Here is a 22,401-nt window from a genome sequence, read left to right on the forward strand (position 1 = left end):
CCTATCTGATTGAATTCGTGAATAGATCCGCGTCATTTTATGATCATTGGATGCAGCGTCTTAACTCCAACACAACAATTTATTTTTAGGATCGAGGGACGAGAGAGAGCGAGAGAGAGAGAGAGAGCTGTGAGCTGGTGGGTGGGCCACACACGCTCCTCTCCTCTTCCTCTCTCTCTCTCTCTCTCTCTCTCTCTCTCTCTCTCTGTACTGTATAAGTACAGACATGGAGATGGAGACCCCTTCACACCGCAGTTCACTTCTTTTACGCAGTGGAGATGAGCGCACGGAAAGCGAAACCCAACCCGGCCATGAAACTGATAGTGGTGAGTAACCAGAGTTCCCTGCGGCTCTGCTCCTTCCCTCCTCGCGTCTCGTCCCGATGTGATTCCCCCCCCTCCTCTCCCGGAGCGCCACTTTCCTACCCAAAAGAATGGAGTTCGTCTCTCGCACGCCGTCTTTTTGCTTTCGAAAAGGGGGATTATTGCGGGACTTGGATTATCGCTGGGCTGCACGCGCTTTTTCAGGAGGCAGATGTTTCGTGCGCGCTCGCCTAGATCCAGATGTTTCCAGACACACACACGCACGCGCACACACACACACACACACACACACACACACACACACACACACACACACACACACACACACGCAAGAACAAAAGGCAAGATACTCGCTAATCAAGTGTTGTGTTGGCTCTGTGTGCAGGCAGTGTCATGATGTCAGACTCACTACAGGTTTCTGTGCGTTTTGCTGTGCGTTATTGTCAGGGCTCTGCATCCTGGTGGAGCTCACACTCAGAGCGTTTTGGGTTTTTGTTTGTTTGTTTGTTTGTTTTTTGGTCCTCCTCGCCCAGTACCTGTTTTACTCGTCCTAACGAGCAATGTCATTCCACTGCGTTAGGCTCCAGCATGTGTATGGCATATTTGCATGACGATCCCACTTGGTGAAAGGATTTGTGTGCTGCTGGGATGGATGGGCACTTACACCCAAACCCAGTGCTTTAGCGATGACATAATTATGATGTAGACCAAACAAACACCTGACAGCTGGCTATAATGCAGTCCCCACATTATAATCATGTCCAGGTAATGCTCACTTCTGTCGAGACTAAATAGAGAGATGTCGATTGCACTTTCTAGTGGCTTGTGAGGCTGCAATTTGGGTTGTTTTCGCAGTGGATTATATCATATTGCGAGACAGAAAAAGGCAGAAAATACTGAAACTGGATGTCTGTCAGGATCATATCGTGTGCTGCTTTTAAGATGGTTAACAGTGGATTCTTCAGTTTCTGAGTTACGTTGATGTTTGAAGTAATGTTTGGCTCCCAAACCCACACGTCTGACCCATAAACAAGATGTACGAGCTTCATCAATGAATGAAAGTGTGCTCTGGCGCACGTTTCACAGCTTTACAGTATGTGGCACTTTTGAAATGAATGAATGAAACTTCACACCTCTCAAAAGTCCAGGGGTGGCGAGCTGCCAGCAGATGGTGTTTACTGTGAGTCTGTCGTTACGCTAATTTGTTCTACACCACTTCTCAGGCGCTTTTGAAACGTTTGCCTCCGGGCACACAGCATTTATTTCCCTTGGTGTGCTTTTGCATGCTGTGCTGTGTCGCGACCTTTTGCGGACTTTGCATATGTCCATCTGCAGATGTGTATCAGGACAGAAATAGACGATGCACTGTAGTGGCAAAACACTGGCTGCCGTCCCGGATGGTTGTTATGTGTGTGTGTGTGTGTGTGTGTGTGTGTGTGTGTGTGTGTGTGTTTGTATGTGTGAGAAGGGGGATCATATTTTTTTGTGGGAAGTCTGTAAGATGTAAATGTGTGATATCATCCATACAGAGTAGCTTTCCGCAGAATAGATAGACATTTCGTTCCGTCAGATTTATGACATCGCAGTCTTGTGTTTATCTATCTGTCAGTCAGTCAGTAAGTCATCTGGCCCGGCCTAACAAGCCTACATTTAGCCAACTAATGAGTCAGTCGTCTAACCACTCCATTAGTCTCGACTGTCAGGGTCCAGCCAATAAGTCAATCTGCCTACCTCTCTGCCTGTTTATCCACTTGTCAACCAGCCAGACGCTCAGTCTGTCTGTGCTCTAAGTAGTTAAAGAGACGCTCTGCAATTTTGTGTCCAAACTCATTATTTGTGTGCAGGGGTCCAGCAGTAAACCCTCCTCCTGCACCTGCGGGCTCTGCCTGTTGCCCTGCATGCTTGTGATACATGTGGCTGCGTTTTTTCTGCAGCGAAACACACATTTTTGTTTGGGTCTTTGCTCGGGGTGGGGGGTGGGGGGGGGTTGATGTCAGCGGAACGGACACAGAAATCGGTCTTGATGTTATTGTGAACGACATGTGTTTCAGGATGTAAACAGTGATCTTCGGTGGAGAGGTGAGGCTCAGAGGGAGGATTTCCATCTTTTTCGACTTGTCTGGTCGGATCAGCCAGCCAGTCAACCAGCTTATCCTTTCATCCCATAATCTAACCACTCATCGCATGCAGGAACACAATGCATGTCCCTCTATTATCTATCTTTTTATCTTCCTCCTCTCCTCCACTCTGTGTTGTGGCCGTTGGCATTAGTCGCACCAACTTCCCTAAACCGGGCATACAGGAGAGGCTCTATAGAGCGGTCACTGGGCCAAACAGACTCAACATTATCCCCCCCTTTTTTTTTTTTTTTTTTTTTGCTAGACAAACACAGGAGAAAAAAAAGTGAGGAAGTGTAAGTACAGGATCAACATGTTTTAAACAAACAAGCACAAACGTTTATTCAGAAATCAACGATTGCCAGTGCAAGTCGCTTCCCCAATACCTAACTTCCCCTTTTTCCATCAACTGATAGCAGATGTGCCTGTGGGTGTGTCTGGCACAGTTGTGAAGAACTCATTGATCCAGTGTGTGTGTGTGTGTGTATGTGTGTGTGTGTGTGTGTGTGTGTGTGTGTGTGTGTGTGTGTGTGTGTGTGTGTGTGCAGGATTAAGGGGTTTACAGGTACAAAGAGCAGAGAGGGAGATATAGCTGTTGTGTTAGTGTCCCGCTCACACACTGGCCTTCATTTTATCTCACAACTGTGTGAGTCATATTAAAAACAGCACTGATGCAAATTTCAGTAGTTAAGGTTTATCTGACAGTAGATAGATACTGAATATTAGACCATGACAGGTGTTTGATTTGTTCGGCAACCACAGTGTTTTTCTACATCCAGATCTAGCTTGAGATACAAACTCAGGTAAAAATCCTATTGGAGTAAAAGTACAAAACAATAATCAGAAAAATGTATTTGATATAAAATTTAAAATTACATGTAATGCAGCAAAATGACATATTACAAACATGAAACTATTAGATTGTTTTCTGGGGACCTTATTATCCTCTGAGATCAGCTTATTTATTCAGATAAATAAATTGAATATAATAAATAAATGTCTCTGATTTTTTATCATGACCTGATTCATACTGTAAGTGTTAAATTTGAGTTTAAATTTATTTTCCAAAGCTACATAGTGCCCCTTTAATGTGTTGAAAGTGTTTTACTGGTGTGATTGAGTTGTAGCTACTTTAACTAGTGGGTAGCTTAATGCAGTGGGCTCCAGCCACTTCCAAAGGGCCACAGTGTACATTTTAGGGGTCATGAGAACAAAAAGAAAAAAAGAAAAACTCTGCTACAAAAATTTAATTAACATATTGGACCTTTCAATAATCTTTGCTTTTGTACAAAATTTAGAAGAAACTGAACTCATGAGGCCTATTTTTTTTTTTTTTTTTACAAAACCAAACCGACATATTTAGCAGCAAAACAACAGTAAATATCACATTTGAGAAGCTGGAAACAAATGACTCGTTTTTAATCAATGACAAAAATAGATTTAAGATCCACTTTGTGAGAAAAGTTTATTTTTGCGTCTCAGAAATCTACTTTTCCTACAAAGTGAAGAGTCAATGATTAATTGACCAAAAACAGTCAAATTTAGATTTGATTAAAGATTTTGAATAACTGGCAGATGGACGGCTCCACAGTTGCTCTCTGCCTTTGAATGAGTGAAAAAGACAGATTCCCCTTTTTACAGGAACTCACACACACACACACACACACACACACACACACACACACACACACACACACACACACACACGCGTACTCCAAAGGCTGGAATCCCCCTCAGACCACCTGCGTTCTACAGTTAACTGAAGCCATGTGCCTGGTGGATAAGCTGGTGTAGTGTGGTTTGGTCCCCTTTGTGCCACAGCTTTTCCCCCTTATGCCACAAATTTAAAACTGACCTCAGGCTCCCCAACTCTCATTCTCCTCTTACTTTGCATGTCAGTGTGCTCCACATTACCCTATCTGTTCAATACTGAGGCCAATTTGTTCTGGAATCATTTTGATATTTAATAGTTCTCGTAACAATATTGCGATTTACTGAATTCGATTAAGTTCTTGCTTACAAATGCCTTTTTTTCTGCCATGACTCCTGCATATTTTTGTTGTTTGACTTACATATTTAACTTCTATCATCAGAACAAATCAGTTATTTTCATTTTACATAATCAAGCTGTCTGTGTTACTTGTTTGCACTGTGATCATTTACTTAATTGTGTTTAAAATCAATAGGCCCGTTATCCATCTATTGACTGTGGATGTTGGCCTCTTTACAAGCTCACATGGAAAGCTTGTGTGATCATTGTTCAGGCTATTTCTGTCAGGTGTCTCAGCTCTCCAGTTATGCCGCTGCAGCCTGTCTGTCATGCAGTTCATCCGGTTTCTCCGAAGCGCTCTGTCATCATCACACTTCAATCAGACAGATCATAGAAAAACAAAAACCCCTCGTTAGCCTTATAAACCCCGTCTCGCCAGAGGACTGGCACCGTTTCAGGAATTAATTATTAAATTTCAGAGATATAACGTGTGCCCAGTAACAGCTCTCACTGTGAACAACTGTAATCTGCTCAGAACAGGTAAAATATCTGAGTGGATTTTCACTGTCTTGTTTGTGTTGCTCACTGCAGGCAGTGATCCAGCATGGGCCTGTGTCTGGAATACACTTGTGCTGTTGTTTGTTTGGTTGAAGAGAGTAACATCTGTTAAAAAGCACGTTCTCTGTTCGTCCTTGCTCTGCCTAAGTTTTCTCTCAACTCACTTCAAATGGGATTTGTTGGCATAGATTACATAAGAAAACTGAGTCAGATGAAGCTGATTTTAATAGTGTTTTTATAAGGAACATTATTTATCCAGAGGATGACTTGGTGAGCCAGCTTTTCCCAACAAGCAGCTTTGCATACAGCTTTTATAAATTAAAATCATTTGCACAAGGAGCTGCTGCCCTGCACGGTTGAGGGGCATTTTGCTTAGAGAAGAAGAACATTATCATTACCTTCCTACCTTCATCCATCCTTTCCTTTCAGCTGGCTGTGCCCCATGTAGGATATGCCACTCGTTGAGCTTCGCTCTGATGATGTTAACAGTATAATTAAGGCTGTCAGTGGCCCCTAGCTGCTGTGTAATTTGGGTTTCCAGCGGTCATCCATGATGTCGTCAGATGGCAACTTCTGAGGGGACAAGGAGGGTGAAAAGTTCAATATCTCTTTTAGCTGCTGATAGATGGACTCGCACACACTCACACACACCACAGGACATCTTCCCGATAAATTCAACATTAAAAAGTTGACAGTTTTTCCTTTCCTCGGTAGCAGAAAGCTACTGTACTGGCTGGTTTGGAAAAGTGTGGTTCTGCCTGAAGTCTATCATGACTAGACTATGACTAATTCTACTTCAGACATTGTTTTTCACCTAAAACATGTTAAATGTAGGTCATTAGTTTTAAAGAAGACATATCATGCTCATTTACACTTTCGTGCTTTATTTTGGGTTAGAATATGTATACATGCTTTAATGCTCATAATACACATAGGTTTTCTTTTGCTGTCCGTCGCTGCAGCACTGTATCTTCCTCTGTCTTAAATGCTCTGTTTTAGCTCCTGTCTCTTTAAGGCCGCCCCTCCCAAATACCCTGTATGCTTTGATTGGACAGCTCACACACATCTGAGCCAGCATCGCTCACCACGTCTCGAGTCTCTCCACTCTTGGACGTGTTTTCAGCTTTTAGTTAGCTTCACTTCTACCTTTAAAATATAGCCATAGATTATGTAAATGTGTGACATGATGACGTAGTGTGATGTCAAGAAGCCACAACTTGGTTAAGCCTAACCCTAACCCTCTCTGTGGAAGACAGGAGCTCTCACACATTGGGCTTTTTTACTTTCAAGACTTTCTATCCGCACAAGAACCTGCAGCTCATAACACACTGAAGAAAACAAAAACTCATGATAGGTCTCCTTTAAGATGGAGCTGGACTTGATTTGATAAAAGTCAGTTCATCTAAAATGTGCTTGCCCAGTCTAAAATAACAACATTACTTGTGTCCGGACGTTAAACTCATGAGAAAACTTTGTTACAGAGATGTAACATTAAAAAGAGCCGATTGATTCTAGACCAACATGTCAATCAGTGTGAGCTCACCTGCTTCACCAGTGGTGACTTCCTTTGTTGTTTTAATGGACCAGCACATTTGCTTTTCTTCACAGGTTTAACGATGGATTAAATTGGTAGAGAGTGAAGAGCGAATAACCAGCAGGAAAGGTTTAAAGCCGGACATCTGATTTTGATTTCGACATTGAACCACTCCGTGCAGTCTAATCACTTCAAAGAGATTTTCAGATCTGATCACAAAGATGTAGCTTAGACAAGCATCGTCCCTGAGCATGCACGTACTGTCACTCTGTTTTTTTACCTAATTTTGCTGGAGTCTGGCCAAACTACTGTGCAGTATTGTGAAAAACAATACGAACCCCGACGATTCCCACATGTGCTCAGGCTCATCGGCTCCCCTGACTGAAGATCATCCAGCTCTGCCAGTAAACTCATCCAGATTCGGAGCAAAGATTAAAGTCGGCACAGCAAGTGTAACCGTAGCCGCATGTGCAAACACCCAGGTGACCCTCGGTTCACTCCACCCTCCCGACATCTTCTAAATTGATTGGACGTGGTCTCGAGGCTTAATAATGTGTATATACACTTCTTAATTTGAGGAGCGAGACTATGATTATGGCTTTGATTCCCGCCGGGGCCACCCATGCTACAAACAAACACATGCAGCCACGGTACTGCTCGGCAAGTCTCTGCGGATGAAAGCTCGCCACCAAATGAGGTCGGTAGGTTTTGCCGGGAAAACCGCTGCGCCCGCCACACCGTTTGAAGCGTAGGTTTCTATTATGGTGCGTAAAAAAACCCATTCATCTATTTTTATTATCTTTTTCAATGACGGAGGGAAACAGAAATAGAAGGATACGGGGTTGAACTTGCACATTTCTCTTTTTTCCTGCTCCGATTTCAGGTCAATCATTCGTTGAGAATGCTCGGTTTGTCACAAAAGAACGCACACACAGCGGTTTGTTCAGTAAAGTACGGCAGATGGGCAAGAGACAAAGAACCGCACGTACATAAAATTTCTGTGGCCAAATATTTTGTCATATGATATTGAACTAGAGATGCACACACACACTGAAAGCAACACTGTTTCTCACAGTTTTCTCACCCTGCTTTACGCTCACATGTCAGTGTATTGTGTCTCGCGGTTGCCGAGTTAGAAGGTAAATGGGATAAGTGCAAATACACACACGTAGGAAATAGATGGATGTTGTGTTGCGGGTAAACTTGTAGAACAGAGTGGGTGAGTGTTTTGTATTCTGGTGGTGAATGGGGAAAGCCCAGTAACCTCCAACAGTTTTCTTTTTATGAGCAGCAGCCAGGAGAGGCGAAGGCAGCGCTCGCAGAACAACAGCGAGGCACACTGTAATTGGACGTAACACACGCGCACATGCAGCTATACGCGTGCATTCCTGCATCCATGAATGTTTCGCAGTTGTTTGCTGTATGAACGCGCTTACTTTTAAAAAAACACACACACACACACACAAACTCGGCGGAAAGCAGAAAACCGCATAAAAGCGCGCGCACACACACACACACAATGCAAGGATGGCCTATTGTTAAGTTTGTCCAAGCAGCGAGGATGTATCCCGGCCAACGGGAAAGTCCAGAGAGCCAATGGCTGAGGGACCTCAGGGTGGAAGGAGCCAGATGTGTGACATCTGGTCCGCATGTGGCCCCGACCAGCTGCATGGCTGCATGTCAAACATGCTCACCAACCGATGTCTTCGACCTTGGGCCTGGCTCTTTCGGTTGCTGCTCGGTCGATGATACATGGGCTTGTTTTTGAGGTGTACCTCTCAGAGGCTCGCTAACAGCCACCCTCCTTACACTGTGTCCGTACGGGTGGGTTACTTTCAGGGGGGAAGAGATGTATGGGTGTGGTGCACTCTCGCTCCAGGGCGGTATTACACTGTTGTAGATCAGCGTTGAGTCACATCAGATGCCTATCTGACAGAGCTGCTGACACGGGTAGGAGACTGCTGGTGAGGTCAGAGAACACGGCGCTGCTCAATTATTGTCATAATCCTGTGTCATACAATTTATTTTAATTTAGGAACACTGGCATGACAGACACATCTGAGTTCATTTAAAGGCTTTGGAAAATAGTTGAGATGTTCAGAAACAATGCCAAAAGGGCAATAAAACAAATGTGAGCTCTCAGTCAAGATTGATAGGATCAGTTCATGCTAGCAGCACTTTGAGCATCGTTTTCAGACGACATATCGCCTCCTGCAACATGCGAACAATTAACATGTGCAGTTGTGCAGTCACCCACATCCATGGAACTGCTGTTGAATTCTCCCCTCTGACTCCCTGAACTGCGATCCATGAAGCTGAGGAAATCACTTTAGGACTGTGTGTCCACCAGGAGCTTCAACTTTACAGCTCTGACCTTTCCTTCAACTCCCTCTTACTGGAAGCTTTGGGTTGGCGAGCGCTCCAAAATATGAAAAAAAAAAATATTTTAAGCTCTGTGCACGAGATGGGTTTCATTAGAGATTTTGTCACTGCTGTTGACTCAGTACTAAACCTGCTTTCTCCCTCTTGCAGCTCTTCACAGCTTCCCTTTCCTGGGCCTTCCAGCAGCAGGACGTACCGCCAAAGTACCAGTACCGCGACCCTGTGACGTCCGACCTCCTCATGTGTGACCAGTGCCCTCCTGGTACGGCGGTGAAACGCCACTGCACCGCTGCCACTCCCACAGAGTGCCAGGCCTGTCCTGAGAAGCATTTTGCCGAGAACTGGCACTGGGGGGATACGTGCCAATACTGCACCTCGGTATGTATGAGGCCAAAAGAGCTACACATGATCTTAATCTTAAAAGGCTACAAAGAACTTTTTAGTGATTATGAAACAGTCTGATGCCTCTATATGACCTACAGAGGCAGACAAGACCATCAGAGAGAAGATTTTTATTCAGTCACTATAATTATTCTTAACAACTGTGACTGTGTTGGACTGCAACTCATCAGGGTCTGATAGGTCATTAGATAAAAACAATTTTTTTGTGATGAATTAAGAGATCTCACAGCCAGAGAAAAGAAGCTGCTCTTGCAGACAGGTGCGGCAAGTTCACTTCATGTCACCATCTTGCAAACATGCAGTGGTGCTCATCCCGTTTTTAGCCACAGGGGCCACCAGAATACTCAAAAAATGAAAATTCCATATTGCGGTTTTAATACTTGAGCATCTGGTTTTTGGTTTTCTTCTTAATTCATTAGCTGCTTTATTTTTTGTCAGGCATGCTTCTCTTCCGTGTGCCTTAATCAGTTTCATGATAGTATTTGCACGTAATAAATATCTCCTGAATCAAACAAATCTGAATGCACATCACGGTCAAGTATCGCTCCAAAGCTCTCCATCCCTTTTCATTTTTTTATCTTGTCCTTTATGACACTTTTTTGTTTCACTAATGCCTTTTCGTTAGATGCGAGACACCACTGTTTGGTCACATTTTGGTGCAGCATCTGTCCTTCTCCTGAAAGCAGTGTTTCCACTTTTCTTTTGAAAGTTTGAATGTGCTGATTGCTGTAGAGTGATCAGAAGTGTTCCTCTTTGCCACCCTCAATGGATTATGTGACATAATAACAGGCACCCTCACACTGTTTATTGCTAAAATGTCCACTGTGAGGGTTTTTTTTTATATTCCTGGTCTGGAAATGCCTTTTATATAATCTAATTTAAAGACAGCGGCATAATTTTATCTGTTAATACATACACATACAGATCAGCCTTCACTGTGTCTCAGTGTGTGTGTGTGTGTGTATGCAGCAGGTGTGTGACGATGCTTTGTTGTGTTCAGGTGTGTAAAGAGAGGCAACTCGTCAAGCAGCAGTGTAACAGCACCCATGACCAGCTGTGTGAGTGCGCTCCAGGTTTCCACCTAGTGGTGGAGTTCTGCATCACACACAGTTCCTGCCCACCTGGCTATGGAGTGACAGCTTTAGGTAAGACTGGCATTAAGATGATCGTTATCATCGGGTGACTGTTCGTGTTGACTGTCTTTGTTGTTCTTAAGGTATTTGATACAAGATGGGTATTTGTGGGTTTTCTGTTTATCTCCATGTAGACGGCATGTAAAGTATCTCTGCTAAAACACGAGGAAAGTATGAATTCAGTCAGCACACAAACTGGGAGGAGTTCACTGAAAAGAGCAATATCAGCTCAATGCTATTATCTGAACTTTAGGCATGTATAATTTGTGTGGGTATGTTTGTGTGTGTGTGTGTGTGTGTGTGTGTGTGTGTGTGTGCCTTTGTGCGTGTGTGTGTGCGCTCGCCTGTGTGTTCGTTGCTGCTCCAGTGCTTATGTGTTTATAGTATTTTGAATGGATTCTCGTCACTCTTTATTTCAACTTCTCTTTAATCTTCTCATCTAGAGATTTATTCCTCCACTGTCTCTCTTCATGTCAAATCAGTTCAACTCCCGACACGCTCGACTGGCATGTCAGGAAAGAACCACTGTGCTGCCAAAGCAAAGACACACATCAGTTACAGATCAGCATTTTCACATTAAGATGTCCTGGCCTCTGTACCACTGGAAGCCCTTCTGTCTTCTCTCTCTCTCTTTGTCTTCCTCTGATTCTGTGAATCTGATGGGTTCCAGATGCAGACGTCTCCTTTTTCGCAGAACCGATCTCTTCTTTTTCTTTAACTGATTCTGACTCTTTCTGAGAATCGCTCTCTGCCTCTGTCTTTCACACACTGACACGCAGAGTTCAATTTGAAGCTGCGCAGATGTTAGTAGTAGTAGTACTTAAAGGAAAATAGAAGAACATAAATATGTCATGTCCAGTCACGTAATTATTAATCTGATCTGTCTATATATATATATATGTATATATATATATACTTATATATGTAGTCTGTGATTTCCTCCTCATTCTGATGAATATAAATGTCACAGAGAGGCATTGGAGGAGTTATTAAGATTATTGGTTTTCTTTGTGTGTCTGAATGTAAAACACACATGTATGCAAGTCGGTCTTGCACTTCCACACCTGGCCTGCACTGAGTTGGGGCAGTGTTGCAGTGTGAGGTGAGATTAATACACAGTTGGTTTTATTGTACCTGCAGTTAACAGTTTGAAAGGTTGAGGCACAGACACATTTCCATTTAGGGCATTTAGCAGACACTTTTGTCCAAAGCAACTTACAATAGGTACATTTGTGGGTTGGATCGGAGAAATTCTCCGAGAGTACCAGACATGAATTACTGTGAGGTACATTCATTGGTTGAAGGAGAAACAGATCGCAGTGTATTGGTTTTAGATTGCAACATTACACTACTTTTTTTTAATAAAACAAAGTGCATTGAAAATAATGTTTTCTGTTTGGAAAAAACCCAATGATGAATACTTCTGAAGGAAGCCGTGCTCATGGAAATTAAAATAGTCATGCTCCCATTGATGGTATGGAACGTCAGGGGACCATGGATAACTATATTTTCCATGAACTACAGCCTTGTGTCTTTGTGAGTGGAAGTGATTGTTAAACAGCATCATTTAATTCCATTGAGGAACTATCACTGCAATCAGCATGTGACCCATGTTACGTGGTCCCTGAAAACCATGACAATGTGTTTGCTGTGTGTCTTTTAGAAGATTAATGTTGGCGTTTTTTCCGTCTGCGTGTGTCAGATGAACAACAGTGTTTAATAGTTGGTCATCGAGTAGCTTTGACGTAGTGCCTGTGATCCCAAGCCGTACGTCCTCATTACACTGTGTGTCTATAAATTCGGTTTATTTTGGATTAAATCATGTTGTGTTTATGGGTTTTGATCCCGCTGAAGGAAGCCTGGACAATTCATATGTGTTTTTATGAGAGCTTTAAAAAGTCATTGGTTGTATATTAGTCCTGTGAGTGCCATTCACATTTCAGTGTTCTCTTCTCCTGGTTCCTCTCGACCTCTTACTTAGAAATGACAGGGTGGTGGCGGCGGGGAAATATCTGCCCTTGGGTGACCAAAATTCCTGATTATGATAAATCAATCATTTTAGGTTGTACTAGAGATAATATTACATTTTTGTTAAGTTCTGCAGAAGCACAACGTCTGTTCAATTCAAACAAACATGAAATCAATGCTCAGTTCCTTGAACATGTGTGTATATATGCTCACATACTCTGAAATTAACACATATAATGTAAATGTTCTTGTCTGCAGGTGTATGAAAAAAAATCAGTGCTTTAGATGATTTGCCGTTCTCTTGAAAGATTATGTCTCCATGAAGAAACAGCAAAAATTACATATTCAAAATCAAATTCTCAACATTATAAATCAACATTATAAATGCCTTTAACAGCTCTGCAAGACCAGTCTGTAAGTTCCTTATGGCTGAACCAACTGGATCAACACATCCTTATACCAAAACAATCCAACAGGTTGATTGCCAGCGACTCCTTAAACAACATATATCACCATTCAAAACATTGTGGCAGACGCAGTGTAACAGCAACAGGCGAACCAGACTTACACAGTCGCAGTTAGGTTGGGTTTAGCATACTTGGAAACAATTGTGGTTAGGGACTAAGTTGCTCCTTTAACTTCAGTTAAACACGTACATAGTTAAGTTACGTCAAGTAATTTACACACACTTTTCTTAAAGGGGCACTGTGTAGTTTTGGAGAACAAGTTAAAAGAACGTTTATAATATCAATGAGGTAATAATACACATTCTGAAATATTTACTTTTTCTATAGCTGAATGAACAAGCTGTTCTCAGAGGAAAATAAGGTCCCAAGATCTCTAGATGGCAGGGTCCGCCACTTCATAACAGAATGACATTGTGTTGTCCTTTAAGGGTCAGTTTGTTGATTGTTTGTCTCAGTTATTTAGTTGGTTTAGACATAAAAAAGTCAGTCTATGATGAATGGTAATGGTAATCATATACACAGGTTTGTGCCACATAGAACATGTAAAAGTCATTTTTTAAGGTCGTAGTGACATTGAATCCACATTTTTAGGCCAGATTCAGTTGAGACATCACAAAAGATGTCTCAACCGGCAACCGGGCTCCCTCTCCCAGTTTTGTTGAAGGATCGTTGAGCGTGAGCAGGGGCAATGGGAGTTAACTTATCTGTGTATTTTAAGCATGGGTCACTACAAACACACACAGTGAGAAACGATAACTCATAAACCATCCGGACATTCCCACCCGTTTTATAAACAGCGTGTTATATATCTGTCAGTTATAGAATGGCAGAGCGGTGACTTTCTGTTGAGTCATCTCTGAGTGTCGAAGCTGTTAAATGACATTGTCGGCGCTTTATCACTTGTTCCTCTTCATATATGACTGTGCATATTTACAACATCATTCAAGAGGGAACTTTAAAGGCCCAATTAAACTGTTTGTTTTGTCTGAGTCAAATGGCTTAACCTTTCCCCTGCATTCTTGAAGCTGCACTTCCTCTCAGAATTCATTGGAACGGATCACCTGCATTAAACGTTTCTCATTAACACCGTGCATCGCGTGCAAACACTGTTTGCTGTTCGTTTAGTGATGCTCTCACAAGAATGGGGAGGGTAATGCAGATAGATTTGTGTGTTTTAAGGTCTTCGATACCTGCGGACCCCTCGGTCTGCTTCTCTCTGATTCCCGGCAAAGATTTTCGGGTCGAGCCCGTCGCTCAGGTCCAAAGCCTTTTCCTGACAATACAGCCTCACATTCAGTCAACTATTAAGCCAGATGCAACCACGGGTGTCATTATCACAGTGGATGTCTGACCCCGAAATGCGTTCCAGATTCTCTCCTCGTTGCGTCGGTCGTGATTGTGGGCAACCTAAAGAGAGGCCGATGCTGAATTTCAACATTCCACCGAACAGAATCTGATATTTCTACTGCGGCCGCAGCATAAACTGGCACTACGCTTCTCATGACTTCATCGCCGACCTGAGACCAGAAACCAGCCGCTGTATAGATGAAACAGCATTTTCCACTGACTCTGGTTATTATCCGACCCCTGCAGCGCTGAAAGATGAAAGACACTTCTGCCCGTGAATTCCTCTAACATGGATCTACACACTTGAAAGTGTGTTGAAGCTCTGCAGACATGAGACAGCATTTCAGGGGATTCCCCTCCCTGAAGCCGGAGGACTCATTATGTAATGCCTCAAGTTGCGGTTTGGACCGTTAAACCACAGGATGTTTGAAAAACCGTCTTCCAACAACACATGCCCTTTATGACTCCATTTCCCTTGATCTCCCGATTTGTTTGTTTCTAGTTCTCTTACTATGAACACAGGATTTGAAATCTTTTGAAATGGTTTACATGTGTTTTTGAAAACTGGTTTTATTGGTATTGACTAGGAAAGACACAGTGGGAAGCACAGGAAAGAACCAACAAACGAATAAATGGACTGATACAAATAATGTTTTCTTTTCTAGCTGGACAGCAACTAACAGTTTTTGTTGTTGTTGTTGTTGTTGTTGTTGTTGGTGTTATTATTTGTCTGCTGTGAATATGTTAGAAAATACTGGGGGGTAAAAAAAACCCTGTCAAAGCCTCGAGTAATAAGTTTCAATAATCTAAAGATTAGGGAGACCTGACCAGTCGTTATGCATAAGAAGTTTCCGCCAGATAACAAGTCATTTACCATAGCATACAATAGTCTTGAGTCTGCTTTTTATCAATGATAAAAGTTTACTATTGTAAGACAAAGAAATGCAAAGCAAATGATTCTTGCTTAAAAAATTACTTCCATGGACAAAAAATAATCAAAATAATTGGAATTGTGGCTGATTAACCAATTGATTAGCATTCAGCTCTTCTTCATACATGGAGGTGTTTTTTAACTATGCATTTTCAGCCAATTTAGTTCATCAATGTGTGTCACGCTTTGCTCTTAAAAAGATCCAAAACTGAAACTTAATAGTGGAGCACGCCCCCAAAGCAAGCGCCTATCATTTTGTATCAGTAAGATAAAAAATGGTATTTACCGCACGTGATAAAACGAAAATTCCTGTCAGTTTTTCTTTCCCTTGCCTGTCAGTGCTAGGATTACAAGTTCCCTTATTTGACTGACATCCTGCAAATCGAGTCACTCTGCCCACTGTGTTCAGATTATGAAAACCAATTAATAGATTTTACATAGTATAAATATAAAAAAACAATATAAAATATAATATTTTAAAAAAAAATGTTTTACAATATAAAAAAATCAAACAGCATGAACAGCATTTCACATTGTTTTATGTTTCACTAGAAACCTTTGGCATCACATCAAACCTTAACAGGCCCCACTTTGATCTGCCTTCAACCTCAATAAGACAGCGGAGCTTGTCCCTCAGCTTAAAATGACAGATCTACAGATTTCATTTACGTATGATGGTGAAGTGCTGGCATGCTGATCTGCATAAAGACAGAGGAAATTCTGAGAAAAGAAAAGAAAAGAAAAAAAAAAAGATGCCAGCGTATGTAACCCCACCACACTTGTGCCGACACGTTCTCATTCACATACAGGAAATTAGCTCGTTGCTGTATGCATATCAGCGGTTTCGGGTTTTCACGCTAAATGGTGAAATGTTTTCAAGAAGAGCAAACTCTGCTACGATAGCGGGAATTTAATCAAAAGGTTAAATCTGTTTCAAGCACATCCTCCCACGCACTGTCACTTCAGTGCTGCAGAGATTAGAATAATGAGGATGTGATTACGACACTAGTTCCACCACACGGACACCCTCGTATTGTCATGTGTGCTGCAGGTCATGTAGCAGAAGTCATTGTGTTTTACTGTAATGATATCATGGTAGGTGGCCAAGACTGCCGCATGTCGTAATTATAAAGGAAAATGACACGGTTTATGTGAAAATGTTTGGTACATAATGAAACGAATGGGTGGAATTGTTACATCATGGAGGAAACGTGTTGAATGTTGATGAAAAAAATCACAGAAATGAAATGAGACATATGTGCATTATAGACTCACAGGTATTAAAATATGTATATATGTGTATCTTTGTATGCAAATAGATTTTTACACTGATTTTTACACTCTCATATATGAGACGTCAATACATTGTCACAATATCAAAGCTAAAGGTCTAATCAGCATTTCAGTTGTGATCTGTTGGCATTTTGGTTGACATTGCAGCAGTAACATTACTGAGAAAATGTACACTTTTTTCAATTTAAAAAGGTTTCGTGTCAGTCAATCTGAAAAATCAGCTGACAGATCGTCTCGCTTGCAGTTCGAGTGATATGTCATCATAGTAATGCTCATCTTCGGTATCGACCAAGTGATGTGGTATTTCCTGTACGAAAGAAAGATGTAAAAAAATTAAGTACAAGTTATTCTCAGAATCACACAGTCATCTCTCGCTCTGATGGGTAGTCACGTGTGGTTGCAGTCATAGTTCTTGGAATCACATCATCTTGGTGTCTGTTTAATCACATCCAGTGTGTGCTGCAGGTCATGTTCACACACTGAAAATAGCTGATGTGTGTCAGATCTCCAACTTTTGATCAGTCAAGTTGAAAAAAACACAGACTGATATATACTTTCACAGATTGAGATATTTACTTTAATAGTTTTAATTGCATGGATTCTCTCAAAATCGCGTTTTCATCCATGAAATTCACACACCACCCTGTGTTTATCTCTTCCAGGTACACCGGTGAGTGACACGGTGTGCAAACGTTGTCCCGCTGGTCATTTCTCCGACAGCGACTCCTCCACCGAGCCATGTCATCCCCACAGAAACTGCTCACACTCGGGCCAGAAGACACACAGGTGGGGCACGTCCACCTCGGACAGCATCTGTGGCCCCCCGGACAGGACACTGGAGTGCTCTCAGCATCACACTTTGTGCCACACTGGTAAGACAACTCCGCGGCGGGGTTAAATCACTAATGGGAACTGTATGAGAGGCTTTAGGACTTGAAACCATTTTTATACACAGCAAACACACACACACATGCAACGATGTTTTGTGTAAACCTCAATTGTCAACAGTTCAAAATCTGGCAGAGCAGAATTATTTCAGACATGTGGTCGTTTTCATTCCTGAAGGCAGGGGATTTCCTCGGTCAGGTTCGTTGTCCACATTCCATTCTCTTCCAAATTCTTGCGTGTTTGAAAAACCAACACAAGAGAGAAAAGCCAGAGCAAAGGGGTTGAATGGGATGTTTACGGCACTACTGTCATAATGAGCCATGATGGATCAATTACTCCTGTAACTGTCACATCCTCAAATTGCAATAACAGAGGAAACTGAGTCAAGCACAAATGAGACACGAGACAAGCTGGTTAGTCTTTGTTAGTCAGACTTTTAACTAGGACAGATGCTGACAATTAATTTAAAAGGAGAAGCCTCAAATATGACAATGAATTCCCAGAGCCTGACAAACCACAGTAACCGAGGAACACACACATGCAGATGTGCAGACCCTGGCACACTCGTGCAGAGCGCATACCACACATCACACAAAGCTGTTGCCCCTCAGGGAGGGTGATGCTCTCCTCAGACATCCATTCACAAATTGCCTTCCTGCAGACGACTCAGCCACAGATAGTCTGCAGCAGATCCTGGCACAGTTTAGCAAGTTTTTTGGTTTTTTCCCCCCCCCAACAAAAAAAAATGTGAAATTGGAAACAGTTGGGATTCCCGAAATCGCTACGTGACTGGGAGAAACCACCAGCATGTCATTGTCAATTATAGAGCAAGCCACACTTACATCACCAGACATCAGACAAACAGGCCTAATAACCTCCTCACATTAAAATCAATCATACTCCACCCACATTTGTTTTAAAGATATGTTCTTTTTATTATTATTTGCTGGTGTCCCTCATGTTCTGCTAGCTAATCAGAAAACATTTGCACACATGCATGAGTACACAAATGCCTCATAATTCTATCAAAGTTGCATGTTCACAGTTTCACATCATCTTCAGATGTTACTGTTCTGAAGTTCATATCTGGTGTCAGGTCGGGATTATTGAAAGTAGGTTCATAGGATGTCCCAAAGCATCCGGAAATAATTGGCATTTGCCACACTGTGCAGCACTCGTATCATCATACAGGTCAGCGCTCTGTGTTAGTGAGCTAAGGGAAAGCTGGGTGGAATAATAGGAATGTTTAACTTTAAGTTAATAATATCCATCCATCCATCCATCATCTGTACATATTCTATGTACGCCGCTTAATCCTCTGCAGGGTCGCGGGGAAGTTAATAATATATTATATAAAAAGAAACTCCCCTCAGCATTTGTAGCTTGTCCCACATTACCCCATATTTGTATACTTGTCCCCCTATTTGGTTTGTTTGGATCCAGTCATGTAAGTGTAAGGGATCCCACACTGAAAGAAAAAAAAGGAAACCCCGCTCTTAACAAGATAGTTCAGCGTTATTAGGAAGTTCCATGAGAGCTTGACGTACAGACATGTTAAGCACGCAACGATGACACAGTATTGGTGTATGTGCGGTGCAACGCTGCATCAACAGTAAAGCGCAGCACATGTTAGCTGCAAATGTTGCTGTAAATGGGGAACAGAAAGAGAGGAAATCCTCGTTCTGCTGTGGTCACATTACAAGTCAACGGCCACACACACACAAACACGCATAAACAAATCCAGATCTTGTAATAGGCCGTCGGGATTGTGTGGAGACCAAACCCTGTGGAAAAAATACAGTCTAAACGTTACCTGTGCACCTCGGATGATTTACTACGAGGAATACAATTTTGATCGATCTAATCAGTAGTCTGCTCTGCCTTTTGCCTCACCAAACCACGCTTAATATTCTAATAAATTGCAAATGTGTCCCACTCACTGCGCACAGACAAGATACTTGTGTCACTGTAGTTTTTGCTGGATGAGTCACTGATGACCACCGGTGACAAATAAGAGACGGAAGTGAATGTTTTAAAATATTGAAAATGCCACACGAGTAACAAAAGGTCAGGGAAGTGAATCATTAGTGTCAGTTACACAACACTATCTATCTAGGGTTTGAAAATAGCTGACATCAGCAATAGGCAGACCAAACAAGGCTGTCGCAACAGAACTCAGTGATCAAGTCACGTTGGATAGGATTGGATTGCTATTATGTCTTTTGATTGCAGATATAACATACTGTGCCTCTAAGCTGTCAGATGTCCAGAAACTGCACCCTGATGTTTCAGCATGTTTCTTCTTTCTGGAATAACTATATCAGCATAATCATTTGCTTATTCTATGTCGTTACGTTGTTAATAAACCTCCCCGTATGCCTCTTTGTCTTTCTCTTACAATTTATTCCAGATGTGACCCTGTGTGAGGAGGCAGTCTACCAGTCCCTCTCCTCGCTGCGGCTGTCCTCGGTGCCCCTGGAGCGACTGTTGGAGAGTCTTCCCGGGCGGAAGGTGGATCATAAGAGCCTGGAGAAGCTGAAGAAGGCCTGCTCTCCCCAGCAGCAGGTCCTGCAGCTGCTGCGACTGTGGCGGGAGCAGAACAAAGACCACGACAAGCTGTACGGCCTCATACAAGGTATGAATACTATCAGCGCGTTCTGTTGGCGTTTATTAAAGCGAAACTCTCGCCAAAATGCAACCTAGGCTTTTTTTGTGAATGCACCGGAGTCAAACCTTCATGTGAAAGCATAACTACAACGAAAGAGGCACTTTTAAGATTTATCATACTTTCGTTTTCGGGTCAAACTCATTTTCATTGGGAGTGTTGTGGGCACTTATATGATAGCATCAAAATCGCTATTTTTAAAACACTAAGAAGACTCGACACAACATGAAGCTTTGCTTGTAGTATCACCAGAGTCTCTACACATGAACGCGAGCATTGAGAACATTGTTTGTGTACACAGAGTTTACTAAAAAGAAGGTTTTGGAACAACTCACCTTAGCAGTAGCTTGTTCCGCTCGCCACTGTCCTGCCACCTGAGAAGTATCGATCTCTGAATGCAACGTAACCTGGAGGAGAGTTAAGGTGGAAAAAAAAAGGCGCAAAAAAAGCCTAGGTTGCATTTTGGCGAGCAAATCCTGCGGTTGTGTATTAATCATGGGCACCCTGTCCCTCCAGGTGTGAACCACTGTGAAAGGAAAGTCTCCCGCTGCAACAGCCTAAAAAACCTGACCCTAGATGACCTACTGAAGGTCACCAACAGCCTGCCAGGGGTCAGAGTTCAGCAGGAGGATGTGCGGGCTGTGGTTTCTACCTGCCTGCCCAGGCAGTACCTCCTGCAGCTGCTTCACATCTGGAAGACAGTAAACTATGACCTGGATCTAGCCAAAGGTCTGTCTCACAGTCTGAGGGTGCTGCGCAGCGAGGGGGCACCTCGCTACCTACTGAAAGGCCTGAAGAGGATCGGCCGCATCATAGGCAACACCTCAGCGCACAAGATGTATGAGAAGATGTTTGTTAGTATGCTTCACGATGAGTCGTGTTTTAAGGCTCATAAGCCATTAAATGAATAGGTAGGAATAGGAATATATGTAAAAAGTAAACAGACACTAATGCGTTGTCACATTGTGACATAAAAAGGGGGATAAATCCATGTGAAAGTGTAACAGATATGGGTCCATGTCAGGTCATTAAAGGAGACTAATTATGCTAATTTTCAGTTTTATAATTTTATTTTGGGCTACTACTAGATTTACAGGCTTTAATGCTTAAAGAGACATATCAGTTTTCTCATACTGTCCAGCGCTGCAGAACTGTATTCCCTCGGTCCGAAATGCTCAGTTTCTAACTTTCAAGACCTTTTACATGCACAAGAACCTTTATAAAACACTGAATGAATGAGGAAAAAAAGCATAACAGGTCTCCTTTAAGATATCATCAGATTATATCAAGCTATTCATAAAGTGCCTCTAGAAATTTTGTCTAACACAAAGGCAAGATGGGAAGGTAAATTCTTTGCCTCCGATTTTCTATCTGAACTCTATACCTGTACAAATTACACCACACAAACATTTTCCATTTTATGAGGTAACAAGGGATGCTAATAAATTCACCCTGTGTCTACGGTATCTGTCTGCAGTGAAGAATCTAATAAGCCTTAAAAGAAATTCAAAGAAACTGTCACACATCTGTGCACTCCAGGAAAACTGAAACAAAAAATATTCTGTATATACTAAAAAAAAAACACACACACACAAAAAAACAGTTTCCTGAGAACGTCTTGAGCACAGTCTATGAAAACACTATTTAAAATGTAAATAGCACACTATTTTATGGAAGATATGCAGGCAGATGATGTTTTTTTGTATTATTGCTTTCTCGCTGAATGAGAGGAAGGATTTGGTTTCATAATGAAATACATGTATTTTCTACAGTTTTCCTTTGTTTGTTGGTTTGTAATGGACTGCTGGCAAGTAAAGCTCATCGGATTTTTTTTTTTGTAATTGTCAGCTTTTTGAATGTACAAAGGAGTGCAATGTGTTTTCTATTTAAAAAAAATAATAATTTTACTTTCTGAGTATGTAAAGGCTTGTTTTTATTATCATATCAGAAATACTGGATTCCAAATGCTGCAACTTCATGAAGTGATATTTTTTTTATATTTTGTTTTATCACTTTTATATTATTAAATGTATGACCTTTATTGTATATATGCCTGACTGGTCCTCTTCAAGCTTGTGTAACTTTGTGAACACTAATGTCAAATGATCTGATTAAAATCAGTTTGTAAGAAATGGCTGTCTCGTCATATATAAACTACCCGGCAGAAAAGACTACTGGTTGGCTTCTGCTGTGAATGGAAAAAATAACAGTGGCCGATGGGAACCAGGCTGGCGTCAAACAGTAGGCAAGGAGCTAATAAATCTTTGTCCACTTAACTAAACACTTCCACATGTGACCAGCCATCTCTTAATTTTAGTTTAAAACATTAAAAAAAAAAACCAACCAAACATCTATGCGCTGTGTTGTGAAGATGTCTACAGAAGTTAGCATGCTGATTCTCTC

The 22,401-nt window shown here is 42.0% G+C and overlaps 1 protein-coding gene across 1 annotated transcript; it reads left to right on the plus strand.

The window, feature by feature from the left end:
• The first annotated feature begins 200 nt into the window (after positions 1-200).
• On the plus strand, positions 201-22,130 carry LOC119006834 (tumor necrosis factor receptor superfamily member 11B-like). The gene is made up of 6 exons (XM_037075964.1): positions 201-326; positions 9,055-9,282; positions 10,307-10,451; positions 17,108-17,317; positions 19,744-19,968; positions 20,515-22,130. Exons 1-6 carry the CDS (start codon positions 279-281, stop codon positions 20,907-20,909), a joined length of 1,251 nt encoding a protein of 416 aa, XP_036931859.1. The 5' UTR covers positions 201-278; the 3' UTR covers positions 20,910-22,130.
• The last annotated feature ends 271 nt before the right edge of the window (positions 22,131-22,401 follow it).

The sequence above is a fragment of the Acanthopagrus latus genome, chromosome 17 (assembly GCF_904848185.1).
Source record: "Acanthopagrus latus isolate v.2019 chromosome 17, fAcaLat1.1, whole genome shotgun sequence".
Classification (NCBI taxonomy): Eukaryota; Metazoa; Chordata; class Actinopteri; order Spariformes; family Sparidae; genus Acanthopagrus; species Acanthopagrus latus.

Bases quoted from the DNA above. Each gene is read 5' to 3' on its own strand.
- LOC119006834 (XM_037075964.1), top strand. From the start codon at position 279: ATGAGCGCACGGAAAGCGAAACCCAACCCGGCCATGAAACTGATAGTG. The intron at 327-9,054 runs GTGAGTAACCAG...TCCCTCTTGCAG, and splicing joins CGGCCATGAAACTGATAGTG to CTCTTCACAGCTTCCCTTTC. The intron at 10,452-17,107 runs GTAAGACTGGCA...TATCTCTTCCAG, and splicing joins CTATGGAGTGACAGCTTTAG to GTACACCGGTGAGTGACACG.